Genomic DNA, 14,502 nt, shown 5'->3' on the forward strand with positions numbered 1-14,502 from the left:
AGAAGGTTATGTGTTTGGAAAGTGCCAGAGCTCAGCTAACACCCTTCCAGAGTCTCTTGACTGGCCCAGCACTCAGTCTATCCCTCGTTGTGTGATTTGGGGGAAGTTTCATAATCTGCAGTGCTTCAATTTTCTCACCTGTACAGTGTCAGATCTGGATTGGGAACTGCGTAATCTAAAGACTCCCTTGTAGCTCTAACATTCTATGAGCCTGAGGAGTGTGTGAGCCTGATTACAAAGATTGGCTGTTCACGCACCAATCAGAGTTATTGAATAAACACCTCCCTACTGGGTCATGTTAGGAGGGGGAGGGCAAAAGTTAAACACAATCCCCAAGACTTCGATGAGAGGGCTATAAAAACCGTGCTCTCCAAGCGGATCCATCCTACTTGGCAGCTGCCACCTCACACAGCTTCTGATATCTCTGTCAGAGAACTCTACTCCTTCACTGTGTAAGTAAAGGGACTTCTCTGAATCCCTGGGTTGGATCGGCAAGCTGGGTTAATGATAGCCCTGTGCCTGGAAAGGGAAAAGTGTGTTTGCCTGATGGTGTCTAAAACCTTGATAGATTTGCTGCAGTGACTATTTCTCTCTCTCTGAGCATGAATACTCATTTGTACCTTTCCTGAAGGTGGCAAAAATGCCCCAGATGAAGGGTCAGTTTCTGTTTGCCTGTGTGGGGCACCTCTAAGTCTTTTATCTTGGAAAAATGTTGTAAGTGCTTTTGTTTGTAGGATTCTAATCAGGTTAGATTCCTGGTCATTTCTATTCTCTCTTTTTCTAACAACTACTTGTGACATTTTGTTTATGTGTCCACTGCCTCATGTATTTTCTGTGTTCTTCCCCCGACACTCACTGATGGTACTAGTGCTGTTTTTTTTTTTGTTTGTTTGTTTTGTTTTGTTTTGTTTTTTTGTCACACAAACGAACCCTTGGGGCCCTTGCCTTTTGTCTTCTCCTGGGTTAGACACTTCGGAGTGACCATCTTCAGTTATGAAGTCCCAAGCCTTCCAACACACTTGATGTTTTCCCCAGCATTTTCTACTTGAACTAGACACTGTGAGAACCATGCAACTTCAGACATTAGAAATCAAATCCTCCTGATTTACTTTGGTGTATTTTCTCTACTATCTTAAAAATAGTCAACCGTGAGAATATGTTGGGGTCTTCTTTTGTTTGTTTTTATAAACCCCTCTTCAACCAATTACCTAGGGCTCCATAGGTCAGTTTGGCTCAGCCAGGGCTTGAACTCTGATGCTGTGTTATTATTACTATTATAGGTAAGGAGTATGTGGGGAGCACACAGGTCCAGGTTGTAGTTTGAGGGGATAGGACAGGGACTGGGGTGTGGCTGCTGAAAACCTAACAGTCCCTTTGGTTTAGGGCACAGTTTGGGGGGAAGAGCACCAGGAATCAGGCTGCCTGTGTGCTGATGAGTCATCTTATCGTGTGTGCCTCTATAGCAGCAGGGTGGGCAACAAGGCAGCATCTTCATGCTCCCATACACATACATGCTGTGCACACAGCTTGGTAACCACAGACTTTCAATGAACTACAGCTTCATGCCTGTGTTTGTCTTGAAAATCCACCCATCTTGAGCACAGAGAAACCAATGGACTGTGCCCTTATATTTCTCTAGGAGTTAAATATCCACAGGTTACAAATGACTGACTGCAGAACTTTTTCAAGGAAGGCAGAAAGAACCACACTTCAAGAGTCCATCCACCCTTTGCAGAAACACTAGAAATGGGGTTCTATGTCTGAAGCCATTAAGATGTGACTCACAGTCACCGAACGTAACTCAGGCCTTCTGGGCCTCGGGTTCCTCATCTTTAAGGTGGTAGGCTTGATACAAATATCTCTGAGGCCAGCTGAGCTCTGCCTCACTATACTTACTGTCTCCTCATGTATGTTAATACATACAGCCTTCTCCAGGATTTATGTGCAGCTGTCAATACACACACACACACACACACACACACACACACACACACACATATGCAATCAAACATTGCAAAGAATGTGTGCAACAAAATGTGAGGTCTTCCTGCTCTATTCCACTCTGCAGAAGTAACCGTAGAGTGGCTCTATTTAGAAAGACTAATAGTAATATATAATAAATAGTATATTGCTATAATTTCTTTTGTTGTTTTTAAATAGATAATAGTATATATTACATATTTCTCTGGGATTTTTTTACTTAATAATTAAGGTAAATTATTTCCCATAACATTTAAAAAAAATAAAATGACTTGGGACCTCAGAAATCAGAAGTTTAGGGGTATAAAATTCATTATCTATCATTATCCATACCAGGCTGGCATTCATCTCCCAGTTGTGAACATTGACCAGTGACTGTTTTATGATTAACTGAGGGTCAAAATTTGTGCTGATGTGGTACAGACCTTTAGTCCCTTTGTAGAAGTTTAACTTGCTGTAAACAGCGTGAGTTGGACTTGACTTTTTCCTGTAATTCTTGTTGAGTAGGCATGCTTGGAACGGAAACAATAGCCTGGTAGTAACCAGAAACAGGGGTGCCCTTTGTGCCTTTTGGACCATCACTGTTTTTTCAAACATTAAAGAACAGGATAGAAACATTTTGTGTTCTCCTATCATTTATAAAACAGCTTCATCCTTATCATACAGTTTAACAAACTTACATTTGAGCAACCACAGTACTCAGGGGTTGCATATGAGTCACTTGTAGTCAGACAACCAGAGCAGATATTAGTGTCAGTTAATATTAAAATAAAACTCAGAGACCTTTTATGACTTGCCCAGGGTTCTAACTATGGAGACAGAGCTAGTCCTTGAACCAAGCTCTGTCTGATAAACTGGCAGCAAATCTCCATGTGAATGGCAGATGTTTGTGAACTGGAGATATCTTGGTGTGATAGCTCTGAGCCCAAGGTACACTAGGGTTGTCATTAGGGCATTAGGAATTGTCTCAGGTCAGTTCCTCCCACCAAACCTACTCTTCCCTTTGAATAAAAAGGTAATGAAGAGGAGTGTCACCCTTCCCCCTAACGGTACATTATTAGGTATTGGCCCTACAAACAAATAATTTAGATTATCTTCTACTCCTTCCTAATCTAATGATAGGAAAGTGTTTTAGTAACTTTTCTATTGCCATGACAAAAAATACCATGACCAAGGCAATTTATAAAGGAAAGCATTTAATTTGGGGCTCACAGTTCTAGAAGGTTAGAGTCCATTGACTGTCACATCAGGGAGCATGGCAGCCATCAGGCAAGCATGGCAATGGCTCAGTACCTGAGAGCTTACATCTTGAGACACAACCATCAGGCAGAGAGAACTAACTGGGAATGATAAGGACTTTTGAAGCCTCAAAGCCAGCTCCCAGTGACATATCTTCTAATCTTCCCCAAATAGTTCCAACAACTGGTGTCTGAGTATAAAATATATGAGCCTATGGCGGCCAGAGAGGGACAGAATTGAACTGCTTTCTGGGATTACTGTGAGGAATAAATTGCATGGTAAATGTCAAGCAATTGGCAGAATGTTTGCCAATAGACAATAATGTGTTATTACTACTGGATGAGTTTTTCCTTTTGTTTTAGTAAGGGCATTTTTTTTTTTTTATAACTGTCAACTTATTTGTGCCAATACCTAAACTGAAAGGAGGCATTTATACCTTGATTTGAAGGTTACCACTCTGGTTGGTCTTTGCTCATCTGAAGATCTGAAGGCTTGATCTGAAGCTAAAAATCCTTGATGCTAGACATAATATATAAACATAATATATAAACTAGTCCCTTTCTGTGGCTGGGACTAGTAGTCTTAGAAATAATTTCCTCTAATTTTGTTGCCCCTGGCTTGCCCTGGTGCCCAATGACAGTACTGGGCTAGAACAAGAATCTGTAGTGATGTAGAGAGTAACAACAGTGAGATTGTCAGTTACACCTGCTCATGAATTAGTTCAGCAGGCACTGATTCCTTGTATCAAGGGACAGAGTCCCAACAGCTTTCCCCAAAAGGATGCAAAGAATGGGAAGAGTAGCTGAAAGATAAAGCTCAGTGGCAACACCTTCATCCAGCTTGGAGCTTGGGCTACTTCTGAGAAGGCTGCTTGGATGTATAGAGGTATCTCTCTGCTCTTAGCAGTGAAACTAGGAATAACTGCAGCAGGGACCACCATGTGACTTCAGCAAAGGCCAGAATCTCTAGTCCAGAGGTTTTGGGAAATTTTCTCAGTGGTGTAACCCAAGTAGTCTCATAGATGGTTAAATATAAAGTTAACCCTGTGCCTCACCTGCTCTAACCAAAGTCAGAGGGAGGTTAGTTTTGAGGACAAGCACCCATTTCCCCTCTTAAAATTGTTCCCTAGACTAATCTTCTGGGACTGGAGACTAACAGAGAAAAGTGGGGGATAGTCATAGCCATTCAGAATACCCTGCAGCACCAGGAATCCGCAGAGAGTCTGTCTGCTCTGAAGTTCCTTCCATTTGCCAGATTTTAGTGGATCACCAACTAGCTGGTTCAACCTCAGGGTCAGTGATCCCCAAGACCTCCTGGGAAAGCTTCTGTTCAAGGCCACCATGGATATTTGATATCTTGCCTTCATCCTGAACATCTCACATCTTATCTTCATCCATCACGAATGACTATATTTATTCAGGCAAAGGGGACCCATCAGGTCTCAATGGAAATGGGCCAGAAGTGTCAATGGAGCCCATATAGCCTGTCTGCACATCTTAACTGTCCTGGTCACCATCCGCTGAAGCCACCCACAGTTCCATGAACAGTTGTCTGGTATTCTTTTCTAGACCTGTCACCATGGCTTACCGATTTCCAGCCCTCACCCCAGAGCAGAAGAAGGAGCTGTCAGACATTGCCCAGCGCATTGTTGCCAATGGGAAGGGCATCCTGGCTGCAGATGAATCTGTAGGTAAGTGTAAGAAAGTCATGCCACACAACAGCATACCCATACTTCTACACCCAGAAAAGGCAACTTGATAATCAGTCTCCTTCCTCTCAGAGGAAGTAAAGGTTTATGTACTCATAGTCGGTGAGTATAAATCTTTAGAGCCCTAGACTCTTACATCTTTTCAGTTTTTGTGACTATGGTATTTTCAGGAATATAGGTTAGTGGTCTTGAAAATTAACACACAATTTGATTTGTCCAGTTGGTTCCTTATGATCAGATTTCTTATTATTTTGTCAAAAGTAATGCATAGATGATGCTCTGTATTTCCCATTGTATTACATCAGAAGGATCAGTTTTTGTTCTTTTGTTACTTGCTGATAGTAAGTTTGACCATGTGATTAGGATAATAATTACAAAGAAGACCAAAATGTAAAAGTGCTATTTCCTACCTTCATAGTTAAAGGTTATTTTGTATATTGTTAATTAAAATTGTGTGAAGTTCTTAGCCTAAATAAATCTGTTTCCACAAAAAAAAGAAAGAAAAGAAAAGTCTAGATTACCAAAGGAAGAAACTCAAGCCCTCCATATTAAGAATCCAGCCTGTAGAAGGCAGAAATTCAATAACCAAGGAGAAGTCAGTAGCCATCGATTCTTTATAACTATATCATGGACAGGGTATTGAGAACTTGCCCTGAAGGGAAATAGAAAATGAGCTAGATTTGGTTTGCAAAACAGAACTGGGTAGTGAGATCTGCCTTATCCCAGCTTGGACTGGCTGCTAATGAGAAGTCAGTTTAGACTAAGCCAGCCTATATAGGGAGACACCTGGACTCTGGCAGGGCTTGTGATGGAGGAAATCACAGGATGGCATAGGGCAGTGTAGAACAGTCTTGCATAGTCTACCCTAAAATAGTAAGAGCTAAAGTTAAGAGTGTTAGTTTTCTGGCTGCCTTGTGTTCTTACCCTGCAAGGAACGTCAGGAAACACGACAGAATCCGCTTATAGAGTTTATTAGAAACAAAGGATAGAAAGTGCGCAGGCCTGTGGGAGAGACACGTGCGTGGAGAAGGGGAGTGGGGAATATGGCGCCGGACTTTTAAAACCGGCTGGGGGCGTGGCCAGGTCACGTCACTACTCTACGTGTGTACGTAGGGCACATGGTGGTGCTGCGCGCTTACATCACCATGCAACGTCACGGGACTCTGATCACTCGAGACCCCTTGGCCCGGAACTTGATAGGTGGAGACATCCGGGCCCACCGGTATCCTAGCTACGGGACGCTTTTGATGCGGAAATGGCTAGGTCCGCCCAGTAAATGGAACCGCGTTGTGAACCCTTCAAAGAGCCTGTCCCATCCCTCATTCCACTGCATGGATATCCAATGAGATTTAGGACCGGAAAGGAGAGGGCTAGAGGGCCTTCCACATGCCACAGACCTTCCATGTCCATCTGACCCTGCATGGCAGCCAGTAAATTCCCCAGTCATCAGTCTTAGAGCAACTAATACTTCCTCTCTGAAGACCGAAACCCAGACAGGAACTTCAGAGATCTGAGTTTAAAGGGAAGGTGAAGGGGTCCTTGTTTTTCACCCTGATGAGGAATACTGAGTGTGGGCAAGACAACAGGATAGCACTGGCTTGCTTCTCCTCACGCTGCCTTTGGCCCATCTCTAGGCACCATGGGGAACCGCCTACAGAGGATAAAGGTGGAAAACACTGAAGAGAACCGCAGGCAGTTCCGAGAAATCCTCTTTACCGTTGACAATTCCATCAACAAGAGCATCGGGGGAGTGATCCTTTTCCACGAGACCCTCTATCAGAAGGACAGCCAGGGAAAGCTGTTCAGAAACATTCTCAAGGAGAAGGGAATTGTGGTGGGCATCAAGGTGAATACTCTCACTCCTCTTTCACCTTGTCTTCTCCTGTGCACACTCCCAGCACACTGGGCGGTCCAAGGCCTGAACTCAACAGCGCCCCTTCATTTCTCACCCTTTCCCAGTCTCCTTCCCTGATGGAGACCTAGAGCCTCTCCCAGACTGCTATTCCAGTGCTCTCTTTTCAACCAGGATTTTGCGAGGAATCTAGTCTCTCTGCACCCCTATTTCTTCATTTCTTAAGAGGATTAGTACCCACTTTGTGCATAATACAAGGGTGAAATGAAGTTTTAAAGCAGATCCTGTCCTGTAGCTTTTCAGTTAACAGCCATTATTTTTATTAAAGCGCTTGTTCTGTCCTCTTCCTGAGTCTTCAAGAGAGCATGCAGTCAGTTCTCCAGTGAAAAGTAGCATCCGTTGAGCGCACACGACTGCAAGCACTCCTTAATCCTTCACACAAAATGCCGAGGCAGATTTAGTTCCTGCCCTTATTCTAGAGAGTAGGAATGAAAACTGAAGTCCATGGGGTGCTGTCAGTTGCTTGCACACAGGCTCCCTACCTCTCTGTTACTTTGAGCCTGAGTCACATCCTTAATCTCTTTACCTCCTGCCTGAACACAGTGCCTGGAGGAGCAGATGCTCAGCAAATGTCAGGGCTGACACTGTGTTCCCAGCAGGTAGCTCCCTTCTGCTGTGAGCTGAACTATGCCCCTAGCAACTCAGATGCCTTCCTAATTTGCTTGCTTGTGAAAGGTGAGAACAGCCCCAGGAGCTTTGCTGTCTCACTCCTGTTTGACAACCTGTTCATTGTTCTTATGCACAGCTGGACCAAGGAGGTGCTCCCCTTGCAGGGACAAACAAGGAAACCACCATTCAAGGTAAGGTTGCCTACTGATAAGACAAGGAATGCCACGTGGGCTATAACTGAGGGGAAGTGAAGGAGGAAAAGGGAAGACAAGGGACTATTGGTTCTAAAACCAGTGAATAGACCTGCACATTTGTTTTCTTGTTTTTTCCATCACCCCAACACTCCTTGGTCCTGGGAGATGGAACCCAGGGGTCTTTAAACATCACTAGGTAAAAGCTCTGCCACTGAGGTACATATCCAGCCCAGATTGATTGCCTTCCTTCCTTCCTTCCTTCCTTCCTTCCTTCCTTCCTTCCTTCCTTCCTTCCTTCCTTCCCTCCCTCCTTCTTCCTTTTCTTCCTTCTCTCCTGTACTCACTACTGGTTGAACCTGGGACCTTAAGTATACCAGGCAATCATTCCACAACTAAACTATATCCCTAATACTTTTTTTGTTTTTGTTTTTATGGTGTGTGTGTGTGTGTGTGTGTGTGTGTGTGTGTGTGTGTGTGTGTGTGTGCCTGTACCATACTGTGTGTGTGGAGGTCAGAGGAATCAGTTCTCTCCTTCCAGTGTGTAAGTTCTTGGGCTCAAACTCAGGTCACCATTGGCAGCAAGCATCTGTATTTACTGAGCCATGTGGTCAACCTTGTTTTTGTTTTTTGAGAAAGAGTCTCACTCTATAGTCCAGGATGGCCTGGAACTCACAACAACCCACCCTGTCTCAGTTTACAGAGTACTGCATTATGGGAATAAGCTAGAATATCCAGCTTTATGTGGTACTTAGTATTGGACCCAAGGCTTTGCAGAGCAAGCACCCTACCCCTGAGCTGCATCCACAACACATCAGTCCCACTTCTTCCATTTAATAACTTCGTGGCCTTGGGCGACACTACTTACTTTGCACAATGGTTATGGGGGAATATAGTGCTGACCTCAGTATGCTGCCTAAAACAGATGCACTGCAACTGCGACCACTATTTTTACAGAAAATTCCAGGAGCAGTAGAGAGGAAAGGCCTCTGGTTTGGGGGCCAGTTTGGATCCTTGTTCCATAACATGCTATACAGATCTTTTAAAAGCTATTCACTGTCTAAGACATTAGCTGCACCATCAGGTTAGCTCAGCAGAATTTGAATCTCAGCTGTCACTTTTCACAAGTTCAAAATTTAAATGGTCAAGACATTTAAACACCAGCAGCCCCAATTTCCACATTTATGAGGATGTTTTTTGACTATGAGTTCCCAGGTTTTCATTGGAGTATATCAAATATGTATATCAAAACTGAGGTTATTAAATCTAGGTCTTCTGGCTCTATACTGTGATTAATGTTTATTTGCTTGGGTATTCTCAGTTCTCAAAGATAAACCATTGAAAAATTCCTTCACTTTATCAGGGTACCATGGTACCTTCATGGACCAGGTACAGGGTACAAAACTTTTTTTTCCTACTGTGATTTGCAGGGCTTGATGGCCTCTCCGAACGCTGTGCTCAGTACAAGAAAGATGGTGTTGACTTTGGGAAGTGGCGCGCTGTGTTGAGGATTGCTGACCAGTGTCCCTCCAGCCTTGCTATCCAAGAAAATGCCAATGCTCTGGCTCGCTATGCCAGCATCTGTCAGCAGGTGCTCTCCTCTCACCATGAGCTGAAAAGTAGACTATTCCTTTCTTCAGAATCTCTTTCAATTTCATTATAATCAAGCACAATCTCTCTTCTTCCCTTACTAGTGGATATATATATATATATATATATATATATATATATTATATCATATTTTATTACCTTAACTATAGCCACATGTATAGGGAGAACTCAGGTTCCACAAGTCAGTAGGAGTCCTATTAAACTACGACTTCGGGATCAATGCTATCAATAGCTTCCCTCTACTGTTGTCCCATAAGCCAAATCTTAAAATAATCAGGCTCTAGAGCAGTGGCTCTCAACCTTCCTTGTACTGCAACCCTTTAATACAGTTTCTTATGTGTGGTGACCCCAACCATAAGATTATTTCATTGCTACTTCGTAACTGTAATTTTGCTACTATTATGAATTATAATGTAATCAATATCTGATATGCAACTCCAAAGGGGTCATGACCCACTGGTTGAGAAATCCTGCTCTAGAGTCAGGGAATCTGCTTGTTTATACTCCATAATGCTCAAGTGATGATCATCTTAATGATGATCACCCTAGCTAGAGGGTGATCCAAACTTGGAGAGAGGCTCAATTCAACCTGTTTCTTCTAGGATGGTGCCTGGATGCAAATATTTCCAGGCGACATGTGCTAATGTATCTCTGGGTTAGAGTTAAATTTGATTTGTAACTTGTGGGTATTTTGTTCAGATTACTAGAGCTGTGGTTACCTGGAAATTCCCAGTGAGAACTGTAAACTCTCCTTCAATTCCTTAATTCATACTAGAGAGTATTTCTTACTATTAAACTTGGCCGTCTTAAAAGGATGGCCACCAGCTTCTTAGATAGCTAGAATGGTCTATAGTTAGAAGAAGATAAAGAAATGAAGTGTTTGCATTTTTAAACCCTCTCTAGAAAAGCTTTTCTTTAACTTCCCTTCTGTGTGGATAATGTCTACGCCACAGTGCTCACTAGATACTCCATGTTTCCTTTGATCACCTTCAGCTAAAATGCATAGCATTTCTTCCCAATACCTTCCTTTTCTATCAGCCACATCTGTTGGCTGCTCCCTAGCAGAGGACCACAGTGAGCATCCCTCACTTTTGTGCCTCTTCCACTTTCTTTTCCAGAATGGGCTGGTACCTATCGTTGAGCCAGAGGTGCTGCCTGATGGAGACCACGACTTAGAGTACTGCCAGTATGTTTCTGAGAAGGTGGGCTTGAAACATAAAGTTCTCTATTCCAGTTAATTTTTTTTTTTAAAGAAAAAGCTTTTACTTAAACATAGCTGAATTTCAGAAACAACCTTTACTTTAGTGTTATTATATAGCATGGGAAAGGTAAAGAGGTGCCTATCAGCCCTTTACACTTTAGTGTATAGTATCTTGTAGTAACAAGATTTGGATTTTACGGTCCTTTTGCTTAGTGTAGGACCTGGGGCAAAGCATATTGCCTCTTTTGGACCTCAATTCTATGTGTACATTATCTTAAAATAAAAGGTTCACATGATAAATTATGAATCATATTGTTCATATGGGATTTTCTAAACCAGTCATAGATGGTGATTTTCTTCATAAATCATAAGAAAGTATGACAGACATAATATCGCCTAACCTGGATTTCTCCACTTGTAAAAGGAATTATGTTGTCTGAAATAGCATGTGAAAGAACTGTTTCTAAAATGGATGTTATTATCATTAAGATTCCACAGAAAAGTGGAGGATAGTTCAGATGTCACAAACTATTGAATCAAGGCATTCTCAGATGATGGCACTGACCAAGGAAATGGGAAGAAAAGAATGAGAATTCTCTAGGAAACAGAGACATGATAGTAGTTCATGCAGAGGAACAGCTAGTGGTAGAGATGGTCCAATATAGTTAGGCTCAATGACACACTTTGCAAATACATGGCCCAGAGGAGACCTGGAGGCCTCAGAAGCCTTCATCAAGAGACACATGGAGATTACTTTATCTTGCACCCTTGTAATTCAGAAGTGCCAGGGTCATGTGATTCTAGAACTTATTCCAAATTTCATCTATTTGGCCCCTTTGTTTTTCAGGTCCTGGCTGCTGTCTACAAGGCCCTCAATGATCACCATGTTTACCTTGAAGGCACCCTGCTAAAACCAAACATGGTGACTGCTGGACATGCCTGCACCAAGAAGTATACACCAGAGCAAGTGGCTATGGCCACTGTCACCGCTCTCCACCGCACTGTTCCTGCAGCTGTTCCTGGTAATGCCTTAAGGTCTTAGCTCATATCTTGAGAGCCACAAACATGTGTATTTGTGTGGAGCCTGTTTGGATCCTTGGAACAAGATAACATCTTCTACCTCACAGGCATCCAGTAGTTTATGCCTACTGTATGATGCCAGATATCTTCAGTCTATCTGAAGGCTCACATATGTATATTTACTCAGCATTTCACTGCCCTCCTTATTCAAGCCCTTCTCTTCTTAGCCCAACTAGCCTTAACAAGGGCAAACTGACTTCCACAGAAATCCAGTAGAAGATTAAGGCATTATATTTCTTTTAGGTCTACTGCGTGTGTGTGTGTGTGTGTGTGTGTGTGTGTGTGTGTGTGTGTGTGTTTCCTAACTGGGACTAATGTAGTAGAATGGCTTCTCTCATTCCAGGTATCTGCTTTTTGTCTGGAGGCATGAGTGAGGAGGATGCTACACTCAACCTCAATGCTATCAACCGTTGCCCTCTGCCAAAGCCCTGGAAACTGAGTTTCTCATATGGAAGAGCCCTCCAGGCTAGTGCACTGGCTGCCTGGGGTGGCAAGGCTGAAAACAAGAAGGCAACTCAGGAAGCTTTCATGAAGCGAGCCCTGGTAAGAAGTTGCTCACTTTTATCTTCTTCACAGAGTTGATATGTGGGACCTGACTGTCTTGCTTGGAGAAGCATGATTCCCTACAGTCCGTGAATGCTCCTACAGATAGTGTCTATTAAGCATTAAAAATGTGATTTAACAGCTAAATGGGAAGATTGGGATTAGAAAGGGTTTTGATTTTTCTCTCCTGGTCAGACAGCTGATGATAGAAGATAGAAAGGCATTGTCAATCAAGGCACTTCAGAGGGAAGGTTGGAGGATCAAGGCCTGAACTTGACATGACTTTCATTTGGAAATATGACCAAGAAAGGATATGGTGAAAATCAGCAGTTATATAGTAGGATGAACCAAGGATTCTATATACTACAATATAACATACTACATATAACATACTACAGAGAAATTAAAAGCAAAGGTTCTGAGATTAGCATTGAGGAGCATACCATTGACCCTCAACAAAACAGTTCCAACAAAGAAAGGCAAGGTGCCCATTTAAGAATTTTTTTTTTTTTTTTGGTTTTTCGAGACAGGGTTTCTCTGTGTAGCTTTGTGCCTTTCCTGGAACTCACTTGGTAGCCCAGGTTGGCCTCGAACTCACAGAGATCCACCTGGCTCTGCCTCCCGAGTGCTGGGATTAAAGGCCTGTGCCACCACCGCCCGGCCCATTTAAGAATTTTATTAGAAATTTTTACATGTAGCACTAAATGAACTCAGTGGGTTATTAACAAAAACTAAAAAGGACAGGGCATGAAACACAGAGGCGAAGTGTTGGGGATTCCTGGAGGAAGTAGGAAAGAGAAGTTGAGGTTTCAACATATATATATATATATATATATATAATATACACGTATATATGTATATATATGCATCATTTACATGTATGAAATTGTCAAAGAATAAATAAAAGATATTCTATTTAAAAACAAAGGAATATTGTTAGGAAAAGACCCAGAAAGGTGTTCAGGAGAAACAAGAGCCAAATAAGTTTTAGTCTACTAGTAAATATTAGGCTTAAAATATGCTCGATGACACAAGTACTGGGGAGAACAAGGCAGACACAGGCACTGTTCTCAGGGAATTTGGAATTTAAAGAACTAGGAGAGAGGGTGGTATGAATAAATGTAAAGTAAAAGGAGCCTGAGGCAAGAGAGAGATTGGGGAGTGAGGGCCACCAAAGGTAGAAGGACCAAGAGGATACCAGATTGTAAGAGACTATTATTGGTCTCAGAAAGACATGAAGGAGCGAAGCGATGGGCAATATGCGACCCAAACCTCAAATGATAACAAGGAAGAAGACAGAAGGAGGTGGTACCAACAGCAATACTCAGCAGCATTATTAGAAAGAGTTAAAATAATCAAATGGACGTGTAGGTGGTTTCAAATGAGCAGCAGAGAGTATCAAGCCAGGGGCTGTGTGTGGTTCCTTAATTCAGTATCTTCTCTTATGTTTGTTTTTTTAGGCCAACTGCCAGGCAGCCCAAGGACAGTATGTTCACACAGGCTCTTCAGGTGGTGCGGCCACCCAGTCGCTCTTCACAGCCTCCTACACCTACTAGATCCTGTCACCCACCAGCCAGCCTCCAGCTCTCCTAAGTATTTTGGTTGGAGAGCTGAGAGGCGTCAGTCAACCCTGGGGATTAGATAAAGTTTGATTGAACTGCTTAAAACACAATATATGTGAATCACAAACACAGAAGAAAAGCTGAATCGGCTGTTGAAACACGAGTATGAGCATGTCACACAATAGTCTCTGAATACCTCCAGTTCCCCATGTTCCAGAACACACACCCAAGAAAGAACAGGCTTTAAAGGAAAGCCAGTCCCCATGCACAAAGCAACTGCTGAGGAAAGCAGCTCAGAAGCGAGGGGTGGAGAAGGGCATTTTAACAAACATACTTACAGGGGTTGGTTGTGAAGAATGCACAGCAACGGAAAAAGAAATAAAACATGTATAAACCTTCCGTTGGTACTGTTCATTTCTCTACTCTTGTTGGTGGACTCTGCATTTCACTGTCTTTGACTATGCTAGACATGACTGGCACTAATAGTCAGGAGCCTCAGCTTTGGATATTCACTGAAGTCAAGTGGCTGATCTTTCTTGTTTGCTGAACGACACTAGAAACTCCATTAAATTAAGTAAAAATTCTTTTGGTGATTCCAGTATGCAGCCATGCTTAAGAACAGCCAGTCCAGACTTCTAGTTTGAGGATATTTGAAAATACTAAGCTGCAACAGAGAAGCATCTTTCACAACCTGCGGAGTGCAAGGAGTGACTTGATGTGCCTTCTGGCTTGGTGCATTCCTCTTCAAGTAACCAGGTTGTGTGACACAGAACTACATTTTCCTCTCAAAGTCACGTTTGTTCCCTAGGTGTGCAATAAATAATAGTCACATAATTTTAGTTTTGGGCTGTCAATGTTCAGGCCTA

General features: G+C 42.6%; 1 protein-coding gene across 1 annotated transcript; it reads left to right on the top strand.

The window, feature by feature from the left end:
• The first annotated feature begins 326 nt into the window (after positions 1 to 326).
• Positions 327 to 14,035, top strand: Aldob (aldolase, fructose-bisphosphate B). Its single transcript, XM_028882750.2, has 9 exons — positions 327 to 452; positions 4,788 to 4,909; positions 6,562 to 6,773; positions 7,585 to 7,639; positions 9,070 to 9,230; positions 10,369 to 10,452; positions 11,299 to 11,473; positions 11,875 to 12,074; positions 13,535 to 14,035. Exons 2-9 carry the CDS (start codon positions 4,798 to 4,800, stop codon positions 13,628 to 13,630), a joined length of 1,095 nt encoding a protein of 364 aa, XP_028738583.1. The 5' UTR covers positions 327 to 452; positions 4,788 to 4,797; the 3' UTR covers positions 13,631 to 14,035.
• The last annotated feature ends 467 nt before the right edge of the window (positions 14,036 to 14,502 follow it).

Source organism: Peromyscus leucopus, chromosome 2 (assembly GCF_004664715.2).
Source record: "Peromyscus leucopus breed LL Stock chromosome 2, UCI_PerLeu_2.1, whole genome shotgun sequence".
Taxonomy (NCBI): domain Eukaryota; kingdom Metazoa; phylum Chordata; class Mammalia; order Rodentia; family Cricetidae; genus Peromyscus; species Peromyscus leucopus.